Consider the following 15,147-nt stretch of genomic DNA (forward strand, 5'->3'; position numbering starts at 1 on the left):
CCAGATCACTACCACCGGAAAATCCACCATAGAAATCACCATTCCTCACCCCACTACACAACTCAACGTTCATAATTTCTGGCCCACTAGCAGCCCCTTGTCCACACTCACTGCTCCAACAACCTACAACACCACCGGCATAAAAACCAGGGCCACCACCAGACCCGCTCCCTCCGGCACCACCACGATCGAACATTCCTCTTGGCGATTCTCGTGCAAGACTAATACATCCATTACTCTGTTTTTCGCCGGCAACACCTCCTTGACCACTACTTTTCCGGCCACCGTATCTACCAGCGGAAAAATCTTTTCCACCTCCGCCACCACACTCAGACTGTCCAAATCTACTTGTCTTAGCATCACTAAACCAAATTGTTGAACTCTCAAGTCCTCCCTCCGACATCTCAACAACCGCGCCACTGCGAAAACCACCAAATAGGCCGTCGGTAGCAGAGCAAAAGTATTGATTACCTCTGTTTATCTCCAAATCAGCTTTCTCCACCATTGCGCCACTAGAGAGGCCGCTCACGCCGGAGAAGAAGTACCGGTCAGAACTGGAGATTTCCAGTTCCTCCACCATCTTTGTCTCATGTGATGCAGGTTCCTCCTCACCACATGACAACTCGGAGGTGGCTAACTCCTGTTCTTCTTCCTCGAAGTCTTCTTGAATTACACCTATCCCTGATTTGATCCGAGAAATTGCATCCTCAAAAATCTTCTCTATGTTCTGGCACAATCGATCTGTAATTGCATCTATCTTGGCCTCAATTTCTGGCTGTGAGAACATGTCAGAGAACTCACTGTTCACCAGCACCTTCACCTGACTTCCGGCAAGGTCACCGAGGACCGAACTGCTCTGATACCATTTGCTAGGAATTAGCATGGTTTCTGATCAGATTACAGCTCTAAATATGGCAGAAATTAGGGAAGAACAATGATGACTATATTGATAATAGGCGAACTACACTAATAGAAGGATAATTCCACTTTTGAGAGGTGGATTCTCTCCTAATATGAGCTTTCGAGAGGCTCACTCTCTCCCAATGACATAACCTCAACAATATTCAACATGATCATTATTCCTCCTAATGAGGTCTATTTATAGAAAATACCCCTAACAAACCTCTAGCTTATTCCCCAAGTTACTACTAATAGTATGACTAATGTACCCTTCCCCTAAATATTGATTCCTTGCAGCGGTCTACAATGTTTCAAGAAAGGCTCAATGGATTAGCGTTGAAAGCAATTGAAAATGATTTTTTTGGAGATGTGGAATATGAAGACATTGTCGATGAATTTGCTTCAAAAAATGCTAGAAGAATAGCTTTGTTTAAATAGTTTGATGTTTTAATAATTTGAGATTGTATTTTGATAATATTTACAATTTAAATAAAGTAGTTTGTGTTTTTTAGTTTCGTTTAAATATATTGTTAAATGATAATTTCATTGAAAAAAAAAAAAACATTTGCTCTCGGTGATTCAGGAGTACTATCAAGTATCACATAGAAATACTATGCTTGTTTGGTTTTTTTAAAATTTCATTTTTAATTGCAAAAGCAAGCAAATATATTAACTCGTTTTAGATGTTATGCCCAAGATAATGAAAGAGAACATCATCATTGGTGATAGGTCTAACATGCTCTTGGATAATTGGATCAAACTCAACTAACATTTCAATCAAGCCAAAGAAAACATTTCAATCAAGCCAAAGAAATTACCATTGCTATTTTAATACAATTTCTCATTAAAACCACGAAAGGCGAGACTATGAGAGTGAGGGATAGCTCAAGTGGTTAGAGCTTCTCTCTCTGTTCCGGAATTTTTTTTAAAAGATTTTTCAGTGATCCTTTTCTTTCTCAATTAGTCTTTGAGCCATTTTATCAATAGTTTCATTATTTTGGAGCCTAAGACGCAACCATACCAGGTTGTCATATTCTTAACATGTTCAATACTCGTCTCATGCTCTTTAAGTCTCTCGCCAATATGTGCCCAACCACTAAAACCATCATTAGTCAATTGTTCTCTACCAATTTCTTTTTTGAAAATTTTACAACAAAAACAAAAATACTCTATCAAGTTCTTTCAAATAAACAAGTCAATCTCTATCACATTTTTCTCCATTTGATAAAACTCTAGTATATAAATTAGCCATAAAGCGTCTAGAAAATTTATCTTTAGGACCCTTAACAATGGAATAATCTCTTTTAGGGCCTTTTATCACTACTAAATCAATCATTTTCGATTCAAGAGCATCCCAATTTCTTGGATCCAATATATCAAAAAAATATTCAAAATTGGTTTGGTTGCTTTGCATTAATGTTGCCATTTTCCTCTGTATCATAATCTTCATCATTATCAAACAAATTATTCAGATTCTCACCATCACCATTATTGGAAACATCTTGTTCATCCACATTATCATTTTCAGTGGGCACATCAACATTAACACAATTTTCAGGGTCAAGACTTTGAATATCCAAATTAATATTCTCATTAACAATCACATTTTCAACAATTTCAGCATTAACATCAACATTTGGATATTCAACAAAGTTTTGTGGATCCTTTATTACAAATTTGTCAAGAGCTCCTCTTTGAGATTGAGTTAACTCTTCCATTTTTTTTCTTCTTCATACATTTATCATGACTAGTAACATACTTTCTTTTGGGAGGCCTGATTAGAAAATAATAATAAAATAAACAATTCAACAAAAATAAACAACAAATTCTACAATTAACTATAATTAAAAATGTAAAAAGGATTGAAAAAAGCGGGTAAATTGACAGTTTTTTTTTTTTTTTTTGTAACTTAAATTGTCGATTTGACGACTTGCTGCAACCCACTTCGCCACTTCACTAAAGTCAGTTCAGCAATTCCATGGCATTCATCTTCTTGACTTCTTTTAACCACTTAGCTTATATCCAATTTACTATGAATTTCTTTTTTTTTTCAAATATAATTTGAGTATGATGATAAAGGTTAATGAAAAAAATAGGAGATTGAAAAGAAATATACAGAGGGTAAAAAATTTAGTCGTTTGATAAATGAAAATTAAGGGTTTAATTGTGGAAAACACGAAATTAATCTTTCCATTGAAAGCAATTTAAAATTTGAGAAAATAATTTTCATTCCCGTTATAGTTGAAGAACAAGCGTTGAAAATGGAAATTGAATGATTTGGGGGTAAAACAATGAAATTAAATGAGAAAATAGGAAGGATGAGAAAGGGAGAGAGAAGATTAGGAAAAAATTTCAGAAATTTGGAGGTTGGAGAAATTTACGAAGTATATAGTAGATGAATCTACACATTTGATTAATTATGGGAGTAAATGGAGGAATATGGCCTTTCATTGATCGAGTAGTTCAGATTTTTTTTTTTTTTCTTAAGGCTAGGTTAGGCTCCAAAAATAGGGGCCCTAAAAATTTTAGTGCCCTATGCTAATGTTTCTATCAATTTCTGTTAGTGTTGATGAATCTTTTTTAAGATTCTTAAATGTGAATGATACGACCGGTCGGGGACTTTTTGATGTTTTACAAAAAGAATTGGAATCTATCAATTCTATTAGTGTTGATGAATCTTTTTCTGGATTCTTAAATGTGAATGATACAACCGGTCAGTGACTTTTTGATGTTTTACAAAAAGAATTGAAAAATCTTGGTCTTGATATATTTAATGTACGGGCAACAAGGATATGACAATGGGTCAAATATGAAACGAAAACATCAAGATGTGCAAAAGAAATTTTTAGATATATATCCGAGAGTCTTTTATACTCCTTGTGGTTGTCATAGTCTTAATTTGACATTGTGTGATATGGCTCTCTCTTGCAATAAAGCTGTATTTTTTTGGAGTCATACAAGATACAATGCATATAGACAATTTTTGCTAATTCTACTAAGAGATGGCAAATTTTACAAGATAATGTAAAAGTGTTCACTCCAAAATCATTGTCATCCACTCGTCGAAACAGTCGTATAGATAGTGTCAAAGCTATAAATGTCAAATGTCAGATTTTAGAGAAGATTTACTTATTGATGATGGTATGGAAAAAATAAAGGAGTTGATTTCATATTTTGAAAACTACTGGATTTGATATTGCTTTGAATAAAGCTAAAGAAATTGTTATTGAATTGAATATTGATCCAATATTTCATCCAAAAAACAATTTGATGAGAACTTGATATTCCTTAGTTGAGTTATGAGGGGAGGAATCTTTTAGAGGAAATAAAGATTTGAGCAATATCAAGAGTATGAAAGTATATTTGGTTTCAAGTTTAATTCTGAAAAGTTAGAATCATTGGATGATGCGACCTTAAAGTCATGTTATAGTCATTTTGAGCAAGCATTAAAGCATAAGGGGCAATCTGATGTTGATGGACAGGAACTATATGTGGAGTTAAAGTTATTAAGAGATATCTTTCCTGCAATGCCTGCAAATAAAATGGGAGCTATTGATATATTAAAATTTTTTAGAGGACCTTGTTGACTATTCTTGTGACAGTTGCTTCTGCATAAACAAGTTTTTCAAAATTGAAGTTGTTGAAATCTTACTTCCAGTCTACGATGTTATAAGAAAGACTTAATGGATTAACGTTGATAGCAATTGAAAATAATTTTTTGGAGAAGGTGGAATATGAAGACATTGTTGATGAATTTGCTTCAAAAAAATGCTAGATTAATAGCTCTACTTAAATAGTTTGATGTTTTAATAATTTGAGATTGTATTTTGATAATATTTACAATCCTTTAAATAAAGTAGTTTGCGTTTTTCAGTTTCTCTTAAAAATATTGTTATATAATATTTTCGTTAAAAAATATTATTAGGGCTCAATTTCTAAGTTTATAACAGGGCTCCAAAATGATTAAGACGGCCTTGCACAAAAGTAACCACTTACAGCCCAAACACACCCCAAACACACTTAGTTTAGTTTTGCGCAGACACTTGGTGTGTGTGTGTGTAAATGGTAAACGTAACAATCACCAAATCTTTTTAATACACGTCATCTCTTTATGCATTCTCAACTATTTCTTTTTTTAAAAAAAATAAACACATATCTTCAATTATTATATAGTTTCAAATGAATCTTCTTATTCTTCTTGTAAAAAAAAAAAAAATATTCTCTTTATCTTAAAATCAATGAATTTTTTCTCCCTTTTTTGTATACCCAACCACTTCATCAATCTTTAAAAAATGACATTTAAAGATTTCTTAAAACAATAGGCAAGATGGATAAAAATATCTTCTCTCTTGTTACTATTTTATTTTTCTATTTACATCTTCCAAGAGACTTCAATAGTTTAAAACCTTAAAATTAACATTGCCCAAACTAGTTTCAATACCGGAGTCGGGAAAAGGCTGTACACATAAGTAAATTGAAAATTATACGTCATACAACCCGCATAGCTTACAAAACCCCTTTGAACTTTATACCATGAATATAACACAGGTGCAACTGCAACTCACATTCAATAAATGACAACAAAAGCGTTGATAAGTAGTGGATAACCAAAATAATTCTTATGCAACGCACAAAAGGTGCTAGTTCCCTCTCTTTCTTTCCTTAAAGTCATAATTATACCTGCTCCTTGACCAAAAAGTACGCAAATTGGCAAGTTTTACCACTAACAATATTCAACAGCCCCTTGAACATATGTAAAAGGATTTTAAGATGAGTTATCTTTATTAATTTCATCTTATTTATGGCTTTAACAATGAACTTCAACTTAGTATATGACTCAACCTACAAGAAAGATCGTCAACTTTTCACATTGATTTACTAAACATAGGAGTACAAAGACACAATAAAGTAAAAGAGGAATTACCCAGAAAGAAGAGCGGCCATACTGTCAATGATAAGCAACTTTGCTTTATTCTGGAGCAATAAAACCTTTATTTGCTGCAAGCTGGGAAACAGATACATAGCCCATTAGTCTATCATTGTAGTATATTCATTAATGTAAAATAAAGTAGATAACCTAAACTGGGTAAAATGACACATATGAGGGTTGCTCTTTTGTATAGCAGAAGATAGCATGAAATTGGAAGTCAAAAGCTGTGAAAAAAAAAAAAATTTGTTTTAATTACGTTGAGAGCCTCACACAAAACTCCCCCCCCCCCCCACCCGCCCCCCCAATTCTACAAAAAAACTTCTTGTTTCTTTTGAGGACGTAGTTTTAGGAGAGTGTTAGTGGTGGGGTTTTGTTAAGTACTTCCTCTGTTTCTTAATACTTGCATCATTTTGACAAAACACATTACACACCCCCTTCACCATTATTAACTATGCTTTTATAAAAATTTAAAACAATAATATTTTGAAAATATATGTTGAGAATTGAGATTGAATCAACCACAATCAAAAAGAATAAAATTTATTATTATATGTTTAGAGATCAAAAGACACAGGATATTGGAAAGGATGAGTTTGTGAAGGATATTGACCAAAAAGTTCTACTTGGAGACAAGGAAATAAAGGATACACGAAGGTCTTACTTTGATAACCTATTCAATGGCAATCGAACCTAAGATATTGGTGATGTAAGTGCCCCTCGTGATAGGGTTCATCGGAATTTTATGTGAAGAATTCAAAAGGGGGAGTTCAAAATGGCACTAAAAAAGATGGGATTTGAAGAAAGAGGTTGGGCCTTATGGCATTCCTATTGAGGTTTGAAGATGTTTGGGAGAAAGAGGAATTGACAACTTTTTTCAAAAGGATTTGGGGATGTAATAAGATGTCTTTAGAGTGGAGGAAAAGTACTTTAATACCTTTATATAAAGATCAAAGGCGATGTCCAAAATTGTGTTAACTAGGGAGGGATCAAACTAATAAGTCATACTATGAAGCTTTGGGAGCAAGTGATAGAACAAAGGTTAAGGAGAAGTGTAAGGATCACGAAAACCCAATTTGGATTTATGCTTGGAAGATTGATTGTGGTGGCAATCCATTTTATAAGACAACTTAAGTATATTTATGGGAATAAAAAGGATTTACACATGGTTTTTTTTATTGATTTAGAGAAGACTTACAATAAGATACCAAGGGAGATTCTTTGGTGGGCTTTAACAAGAAAAGACAATTCGCGAAATTAATGACATGTATAAGGGAGCTAGTGCAAGTTTGAAAACCACTATCGGGAAGACGAAAGAGTTCATTATTACAATTGGAGTTCATCAAGGTTCTACACTTAGCCTTTTTCTTTCGCTATACCCATTACATCATGTGAACCTAAGTAAAAGGAGAAATGGGTAATTCTTGTGGCACAAGCAATAAGAGAGAAATGGGAAGTATTTTACGAGACACACGGAGCATCTAAATTATTGATTTTAGCTCTAGTGCATTGAAAGCACCGCACAACTAAAACCTATTGTTATAGCTCACCGTGGAAATTTAGCATCTAATAAATAATATAAAATCGATACATCAAAAAATACATAATAAAAATTATACGTCACCTCTGCTTCTTGGATATAAAAGGGGGGAAAAAAAAACTTTTCTTGAATAATAATATGTCCTAAAGTTTTCTTGAACACTTTTCTTGAATAATAATATGTCCTAAAGTTTTCTTGAATACTTTTCTTAAATAATAATATGTCCTAAAGTTTTTTGATGTGATTTTAAATTTTCTACATTACACTTCTACAATTATATAATGACTTACAAGCTAATAAAAAATTAGTTCACACTTTTTCAAGGAAAAAATAGAAATAATATTCCCAACTTTAAATTATTGGAGCTGTTGATTTTCTTCAATCACTACCCGGTCAACAAAAGCCAATGACCTATTATATCAGGTCACTTAACACGTGTTAAGATTGGTCCAAATTTTAAAATAAAAAAATAACCAAAAAAAAATCACAAAACCACCACTCAACCTCCCCTTCACCCACTAGCCCACCCTAACCTCCACCGCACTGCGCTCTTCTCTCGCCGGCCCGCCATACTCCCCCCAGACATCGTCGGTTTCCTCTCTCCCCAAAACACCCCCAAATCCTTCCTCCCACCACCCCGAAACCGCTAGGGTTTTCGATGGTGGGGGAGGAGCTTTTGGGGGTTCGGCAGTGGTGGAGGTGGTTTTAAGGGATTTTCAAGTGGTTTGGGGGGTGATTTAAAGAGAGTTTCGAATGGTGTTGGTGGCTAGAGCACGGTTGACGAGTTAGGTGGATGGATAGGTTTCGTGGCCGGTCAAGTTTCGTGGCCGCCAGGTTTCGTGGCCGGCCAGGTTTTGTGGCTGGTGGCAGGCGTCAAGGGTTTGGCTGGTTTTTTTTAAAAAAAAAAAAAATTTAACCATTTAACTTGGTACACATGCCACTTTTAAAAAAATAAAAAAATAAAAAATTAACTCATTCAACCATTCAACGGTTTTTGGGATTAAAGAAAATCAACAACCCCCAAAGTTCGGGTTATTCCAGAACAATCCAAAGTTGGGATTATTGCAACAAAGTACATGAAAATTGAGATTATTACTTTTAATTTTTCCTTTTTTCAATAACAACTAATGTTGATTCCTATAATTTATGTTCACGTAACAAATAAAAGAAGGGAAAATTGTAAAAAATAACACAAACTTTCACACATCCGTTAAAAACAAGTCGAACTTTCGTTTTTTTCAAAATAATACAAACTTTAAGGTGCATCCGCTTTAAACGAGATATTTTACCTACAAACTAAATAGCCGGTTAAATTTTTTTTTTTATTTTTTTTATAAAATCATTTAAGAAATTAATTAATTGTTAATTAAAACTTTAACCAGTGAATTAACAATTAAAATAATTTTAAAAACCATTCAAAAAAATAATTAAAAATAAACCCATCCCATCACCACCAGCAACCCCTCCTCCCTCAACAGTCACCACCAGCAGCCCTTTATCTCCCCCAAACCCGGTGGCACCAACCCAGCCACCTTGCTAACCCTACCTTGCCGTTGTCCTCCCCCGAACCACCAACAACGGAATCCCCTCCCTCCCTACAAAAAACCAAGAAACTGCCCCTCCCCATTTATACGACAAAAACTCAACTCATCTCGGCATTCGGGCAACGTTTCCTCGATCTGATTGCTCAAAATCTTCCCAAACTTCATCTAATCAAGAATCAATCAGTCAAAAATCAATCGAAAAATCACAAAATCGTCGCCGAAAAACGTCGGAAAATTATGAATTTGAAAAATTAGATTTTATTGGAGGAGAGAGAAAATGGAAAGTGAAGATGAAGGTAGTAGAGGAGAGAGAAAAATAGAGGTAAGAGTCATATGAAGAGAAAAGAAAGAAGGGAAGAAAGAGTAGAATATTCAAAATTGTGGGTTTTTCGTGATGAGTGGGACTTTCGGGAGTCAAGAAGGGGAGAAGGAGGAGGTAAGGATACGGGTTCAGGAAGGGGAGAGGGAGGAGGTAGGGATGGGGGGTGTTGCCGGCGCGAGGCAGTAGGGTCGTCGGCAAGGGGGTCGCTGGAAAGCCGTAGAGGTGGCTAGTGCGTCGGCGGCCGGAGGTTGTCGGAGAGCTGAGCGCCGAGAATAAGTGGTGGCTGGTTTTTTTTTAATTATTAATAATAATAATTAATATGTAATTTTATATCTCTTAAACATTAAAAATATTTTTAAAAAAATTAAAAATCAAATTAGATTGCCAAACCAATAAGACAATGACATGTGTTCCATGTACCTATTAATCAAGTCGCCGACAAGTCATAATTTGTTTAAAGCAGATGCTTCTCAAAGTTTGTATTATTTAGAAAAAATCAAAAGTTCAACTTGTTTTTAGCGGATAGGTAAAGTTTGTATTATTTTTGACAATTTTTCCATAAAAGAATAGGGTTTTCTATTTATTTTCTTCTCATGTTCCTTGTATTTCTCGCTTTTCTCATGCATGCTAGGTCGAAGCTCATATCATATTTTCTCCATCGGCATCTCATGATTAACATCATTTTCTAATATTCCAATCATGACTGAAAGCAATAATAAACTCATGCATCAGTAACAACCACCCCCCCACCCCACCCCCACCCCCACCCCTTCCATGTGCTTCTCCAAAAAGGGAAAAAAAAATTTAACTTTCAAGTTCCACCCAAATAAAGGAATCCTTCTAATACCTCAAAGAGTCAAATTATTTTCGAAATATAAGATAATAAACCGCAAAACAGTCCAGACTTTTTTAACCTTAAAGAATCGATAAGCTCACATATCTAAAGCTGACAAGAAAATATATTTTAGAACAAGTTACGTGACTAATGTCATAACGTCCAACAAACCAACACTTCTACTGTCACCTATCTTCATTCAGATCATCTTAACCAGCCAACATGCAATGCTAGGGCAAAGCTCATATCATATTACTTCCTCCGTCTCCTTTTTATGGTTACATTTCTAAACTTTCCTGAAATAGAATACTAATTTTACACATTTACCCCACATTTTTTCATACTCATAATACACTTGCCCTCATATTATCTACTATTCCCATTTATCAAAATAATTACATATTCTTAAAGCAACTATTTCCTTTTACCATAATATTTACCTCCTCTCAAAGCAAATATTTCCAATTACCAAAATATTTTTCTTCCCAAAACAAGTATTCTCATTTTATATACTCCCAAAGTCTTTTGTCTTAGTATCCGTGTAAAAAAACCAAACATAATCTCGGAGAAGTGACGGAGGGGGTAGCAAAGCAAGTCCAATGAAAAAGAAAGGTACATTTTCAGCAACTGGTTTAATTCCAACATGACTCCAGTAAAGTACCTATCAGTAAACTCAAGAAGCGATGTAGGCTGCAACACCAGAATTCTACCTGCCATCTAGGGACAAAATATGATGGTCAATGCTAGTTCTTCATTAACACCAAAATCCACATTATGTAAGTGGCAAACCATTTTACCTCTTTCGCCATCCCTTCACGATAAAATACTTCAGGAAAACTTTTCGATCCAATCTCTATCATCCTGAAGTATTAAATATCAACAAACAATTTCTGAATATTGTAGATTAGGATAGCAAATTAAATTCTTGTTTAAATATAACTCACATGAAAGTATATCACAATACACCTAAAAATAACTCTTTTATCTTTTTAAGATAGATTTCTGAATCTAGAGACACAAGAAGATGAGTTTATGCTTCCGTCTAGAATTTTTAGTCAAAACAAAAGCTGATCACTACTAATCATTGGAAAGATAACATATAAAATGTAATTCAACTACCTTCGTGAGCTGAATTTGGACTCCACATCAATGTAAATAACATGACCATCTAAGCCACCACAACTCACTGGAAGTGAAGCCAGTAATGCCAGCTTCAGGCAAAACTGCATTTTGAACACAAACCAGTCAGATATTTCCCTAAGCATCACTTCTCTTTTATGATATAATGGAAAATCATAAGGCCATTGTATTAGATAGTGGTAAATTATCCCTTAAAAAAAATAGTGGTAAATTATCATACACTCAAGCAATGCAATTATAATGAGACCAACGTTAGCTGTCAATTGATTCCAGTACGAGTATGGATAAATGCATTTAGTCAGTCTACAGGTAGCTCATGGGGGTGGAACGGATGGCATACACTGCATGTATTCAAAGTACAATTGACTATAAGGGGGCTAATTAATACAATCTCCTAGTGGATAATAGTTTTCTGTTGAGTTGTGGAATGGAAAGTTAAAATATTACAAATTACATGGGAAAAATCAAACTATACCAGATTAGAAAAAGACAAAAGCAATCCCTTGAGGCATTTCGTGAAGGATGACAAGTTTAGCAACAAATCAGCTTAAAAGAATTTTGGGTATTTGCTAACTAGCTATATTGAGAAATTTAGCTATTGTCTAGTATAATCAAATCCCCCTATAATAAAATTTGAGGTTGATAATTTCATTATGATAGGATAAAAAATACGTGTACATAACCTTTTTTTGACCTAAAAACATCAACATCAAGACATCCTAAAGCAAAAGAGAAAAACCAATTACAAATTTTTAAAAAAATGTTAGTCATTAGATGTTCTAATTAAATCTAATTTGGTAAAAGCCCATCTTTAGTTTGATTGTTCGCGGATCTCTTGCTTCGAGTAATAGACCTTTTCCTCCCATCCTACTTTATGTTTTACAAAGTGGGTAAACAAGCATGAAGTATTCAGATAGCCTTCTGTGTGCCTGTGTAGAATGCCTGACTTTTTTTCTAGAGCTTCTAAAACATTCCTCTCAAGATAATTCTTGACTTCGATCAAATTATCCCATAGAAAAATAGAGTATAGAGAGAAAAATCCAAACCTTTTACCAATCCGAGAGATTGTTCTTAGACACCACATTTAAAAATAAAAAAAATAAAAAAAGTCCAAATATTCTTTTTGTAATCCATCTCCTATTCCTAATTTTTCTCTTTCCTTTAACACATTTCCATTACTAATCTTCCTTCTTGAATTTCATTGTATTCTAAACCTCTCGTTATTCTCTCTAAAAATCAACTTCATAAAGATTAGTACAACAATCTTTGATTTGATAATATAACCTTGTAAAACCTTGTAATATTTGAAAAACCAAGTTCAGTCATACTTCAACTATTTTTCTTCTAAAATTTGAATCCATACAAATTACTAAAAGAATAGATTCCTAAAAGCAGCTAAAAAGGATAAAATTGAGATGTTGTATAAGCAACTTAAGGTTAAATACAGTGTTTGAAAAAGTGCGCTTTAGGCGCAAAGTGATAGGTGGTAAGCTCTTAACTTGGTCTGGGTGAGGCGTCTGTGATTAGGCGCAGGTTAGGCACATGAGGCGCAGCATAAGCGCACAAGGCACACCTGAGGCACATCTAAAGCAAATTTCAGCCAAAATGTTTTAATTGTTCACAAAGAGGCGCCCCCAGGCGCAATGGAACCCTTCTCGCTTTAGCGCGCCTTGAGATTTCTTATACATTGGTCAAGTATTAATGTATAATAATACTTTGATCAGAATAGATTAGTAAAAGCATTCTAAAACTTGGGCATTTAAAGCAGAAAAAGTCATATAAGAACTCAAGTGTACAAATATATGTGATATATCATCCCTATTTAAAAGAAAGACTGAAAGAATCACATTTATGTTTGACTTACTTGTGTTTTTCCAATCCCAGCTGGGCCAACCAGCTCAGTCACAACGCCAAATGGAATCCCACCACACAAGGCTTTGTCTAAACCCTCTAGTCTTGTAGGAAGATGGCCAGCCAAGTGTTCGTTTTGCACTCGTTGCTCCAAAAGCGATAACGCCTAAAAGCCAAACTTCAAAAGGGCTATATAAGAATGATACAAAGCAAATCAACTATAAAATAAACAGCAAATACAGTCAGGACCATAGGCTTACAGTTTCAAAGGGAGGGCAGACCACTTCACTGATGTACGCAACTGCGGATGTCACCTCTGTGAACCCCACATCAAGTAACTCCATCAACTCAAATTCTGTTAGTGAAAGTGCATCCTAGAAGAAGGTAAAAAGAAAAGAAAAAAAAAAGCCATCAAACCCATGAATAGAAATTTCTATCAAGTACAAGTGAAGATTGTTTCAGCCATGGTGTTAAGTAATTTGGACTCTTCATTTCACATCAAGTACCAATGTCGGATCGTACACGAGTGTGAATATTTGGAGTTTCGACAATTCATTTTCAGCCAAACTCATGCAAGTTTTCACAAAATTACCGGGTATGACACTTAGATACATACCCCATGTCCAACACGTGTACCCAAGTCCAAGTAAATAGAGTGCATATAAACAAAATTTTACTGTAATTTTCAAGGATGAAATTAAACTAAAATCAAGGGAAATCAGCACCATTGCCGATATTTCAATCAAAATTTTTACATTAGAAATGATAGCCAAAGAACATTCAGTGATTAGAAGATCACCTAAATTAGCAATACCCCAAGTACATAGATCAAAATCATCAGCTTTAAAAGACTACATACAATAAATCGGTTTTTGGCTCACGATTCGAATCCTTTTTTTGACATTATACATCAACAACCAAACAATCAATCAATCGAGCTTTTCCAATCACAAAAAATTAACAGATTCCGCAAATTATAAACCCCAAAAAAAAAAAAAATCATTCAAATTACACCATTAAAGTAACAATTCAAAAGTACCCAAAAGCTAAATCGTCAAAATTTACAAGAAATTTGCGCAATTTGAGGGATTTTAGAAATTTTGTACACTTTCAGAAATTAAAACTGGAAATATAATTATCATCAACTGACCTTGGCAGTTTTGATATTACGGGCTGCAAAGATGTTGGCAATTGAGTTGGGAAGACACATTTCACTGATAAGCCGATTCGCCATCTTCCTCAATTCTCCCGAATTCAATGGCTTTTCCCGCCAAATATAAACCCTACAATCTTGTAGGAAATGGTCATAAGGTAAGTAAAATTTTCGCCCAGTGTAACAATATTATTTTTTTTTTTTTTTTTGGAAAAAACACTAAATCTATATATATTATACTAAAAGACAAGCGCCTCAATGTGAGGATGACAAATGTCACTCTCTCATTGGCTTATCTTATGTATAAAATATATCTATATAATTACTCTTTACATATTCAAGCATAGTTATTTTTGTTAAACTTCAAACAATAAAAACAAGTTTCTATACATACATAAGATTTTCATGATTTCCAAACATAAATATTGATTTAATTTTTTTTTATAATAAATATATACTTTCCAATACTACAAATAATCCATAAAGTCTTTCCAATCTTTATTTATAGTCAAGTTAAAGAATAATAACTAATTTGAAGCAGTATGATTAAAGTGGCATAATTAAGGAAACAAATATTTCGTATTTTGAAAGGCTAATATTTTTTTTATGAAAATTAAATAAAATCGATAAAATTTAGTTTGACGTCAATTATGAAATCAATACAAACATTTTAAAAAAATTAGATGTACAAGAAAATATTGTGCACCTATTATAAAAGCTACCCTATAATAATGAAAGTTATTTATTGATAAAAGTTACCCAAAATAGTCTACAAGTTATCCTAAATTCAATTCAAGTAATCGGATGAATACAAAAGTTTTTGATAAAAATACAAAATAGTGTAAAATTTACTTTTATCGTTTGTTGTACTCTTTGACAAATACTAAATGCTGAGCCGAAATGTTGTTTTGGAAAAAAAATACATAATCTTGAAC

At 33.8% G+C, this 15,147-nt stretch overlaps 1 protein-coding gene across 2 annotated transcripts in view; it reads right to left on the reverse strand.

Moving 5' to 3' along the window:
- The window catches only part of LOC145559588 (DNA repair protein RAD51 homolog 2-like), a 29,335-nt gene extending 14,928 nt beyond the window's left edge, over positions 1–14,407 (reverse strand). The window contains exons 1-7 of one of the 2 annotated variants that reach the window (XM_081620994.1): positions 14,210–14,403; positions 13,320–13,433; positions 13,073–13,225; positions 11,188–11,291; positions 10,866–10,929; positions 10,730–10,785; positions 5,825–5,905 (exon numbers count right to left, since the gene is read on the reverse strand). In XM_081620994.1, the coding sequence (XP_081477120.1) occupies positions 5,825–5,905; positions 10,730–10,785; positions 10,866–10,929; positions 11,188–11,291; positions 13,073–13,225; positions 13,320–13,433; positions 14,210–14,293 (656 nt within the window). In that variant the 5' untranslated portion in view covers positions 14,294–14,403. Of the gene's footprint in view, positions 1–5,824; positions 5,906–10,729; positions 10,786–10,865; positions 10,930–11,187; positions 11,292–13,072; positions 13,226–13,319; positions 13,434–14,209 lie in introns of both variants that reach the window. The other variant, XM_081620995.1, reaches the window with a different exon arrangement.
- Positions 14,408–15,147: the final 740 nt, after the last annotated feature.

The sequence above is a fragment of the Chenopodium album genome, chromosome 9 (genome assembly GCF_948465745.1).
Source record: "Chenopodium album chromosome 9, dcCheAlbu1.1, whole genome shotgun sequence".
NCBI classification, from domain to species: domain Eukaryota; kingdom Viridiplantae; phylum Streptophyta; class Magnoliopsida; order Caryophyllales; family Amaranthaceae; genus Chenopodium; species Chenopodium album.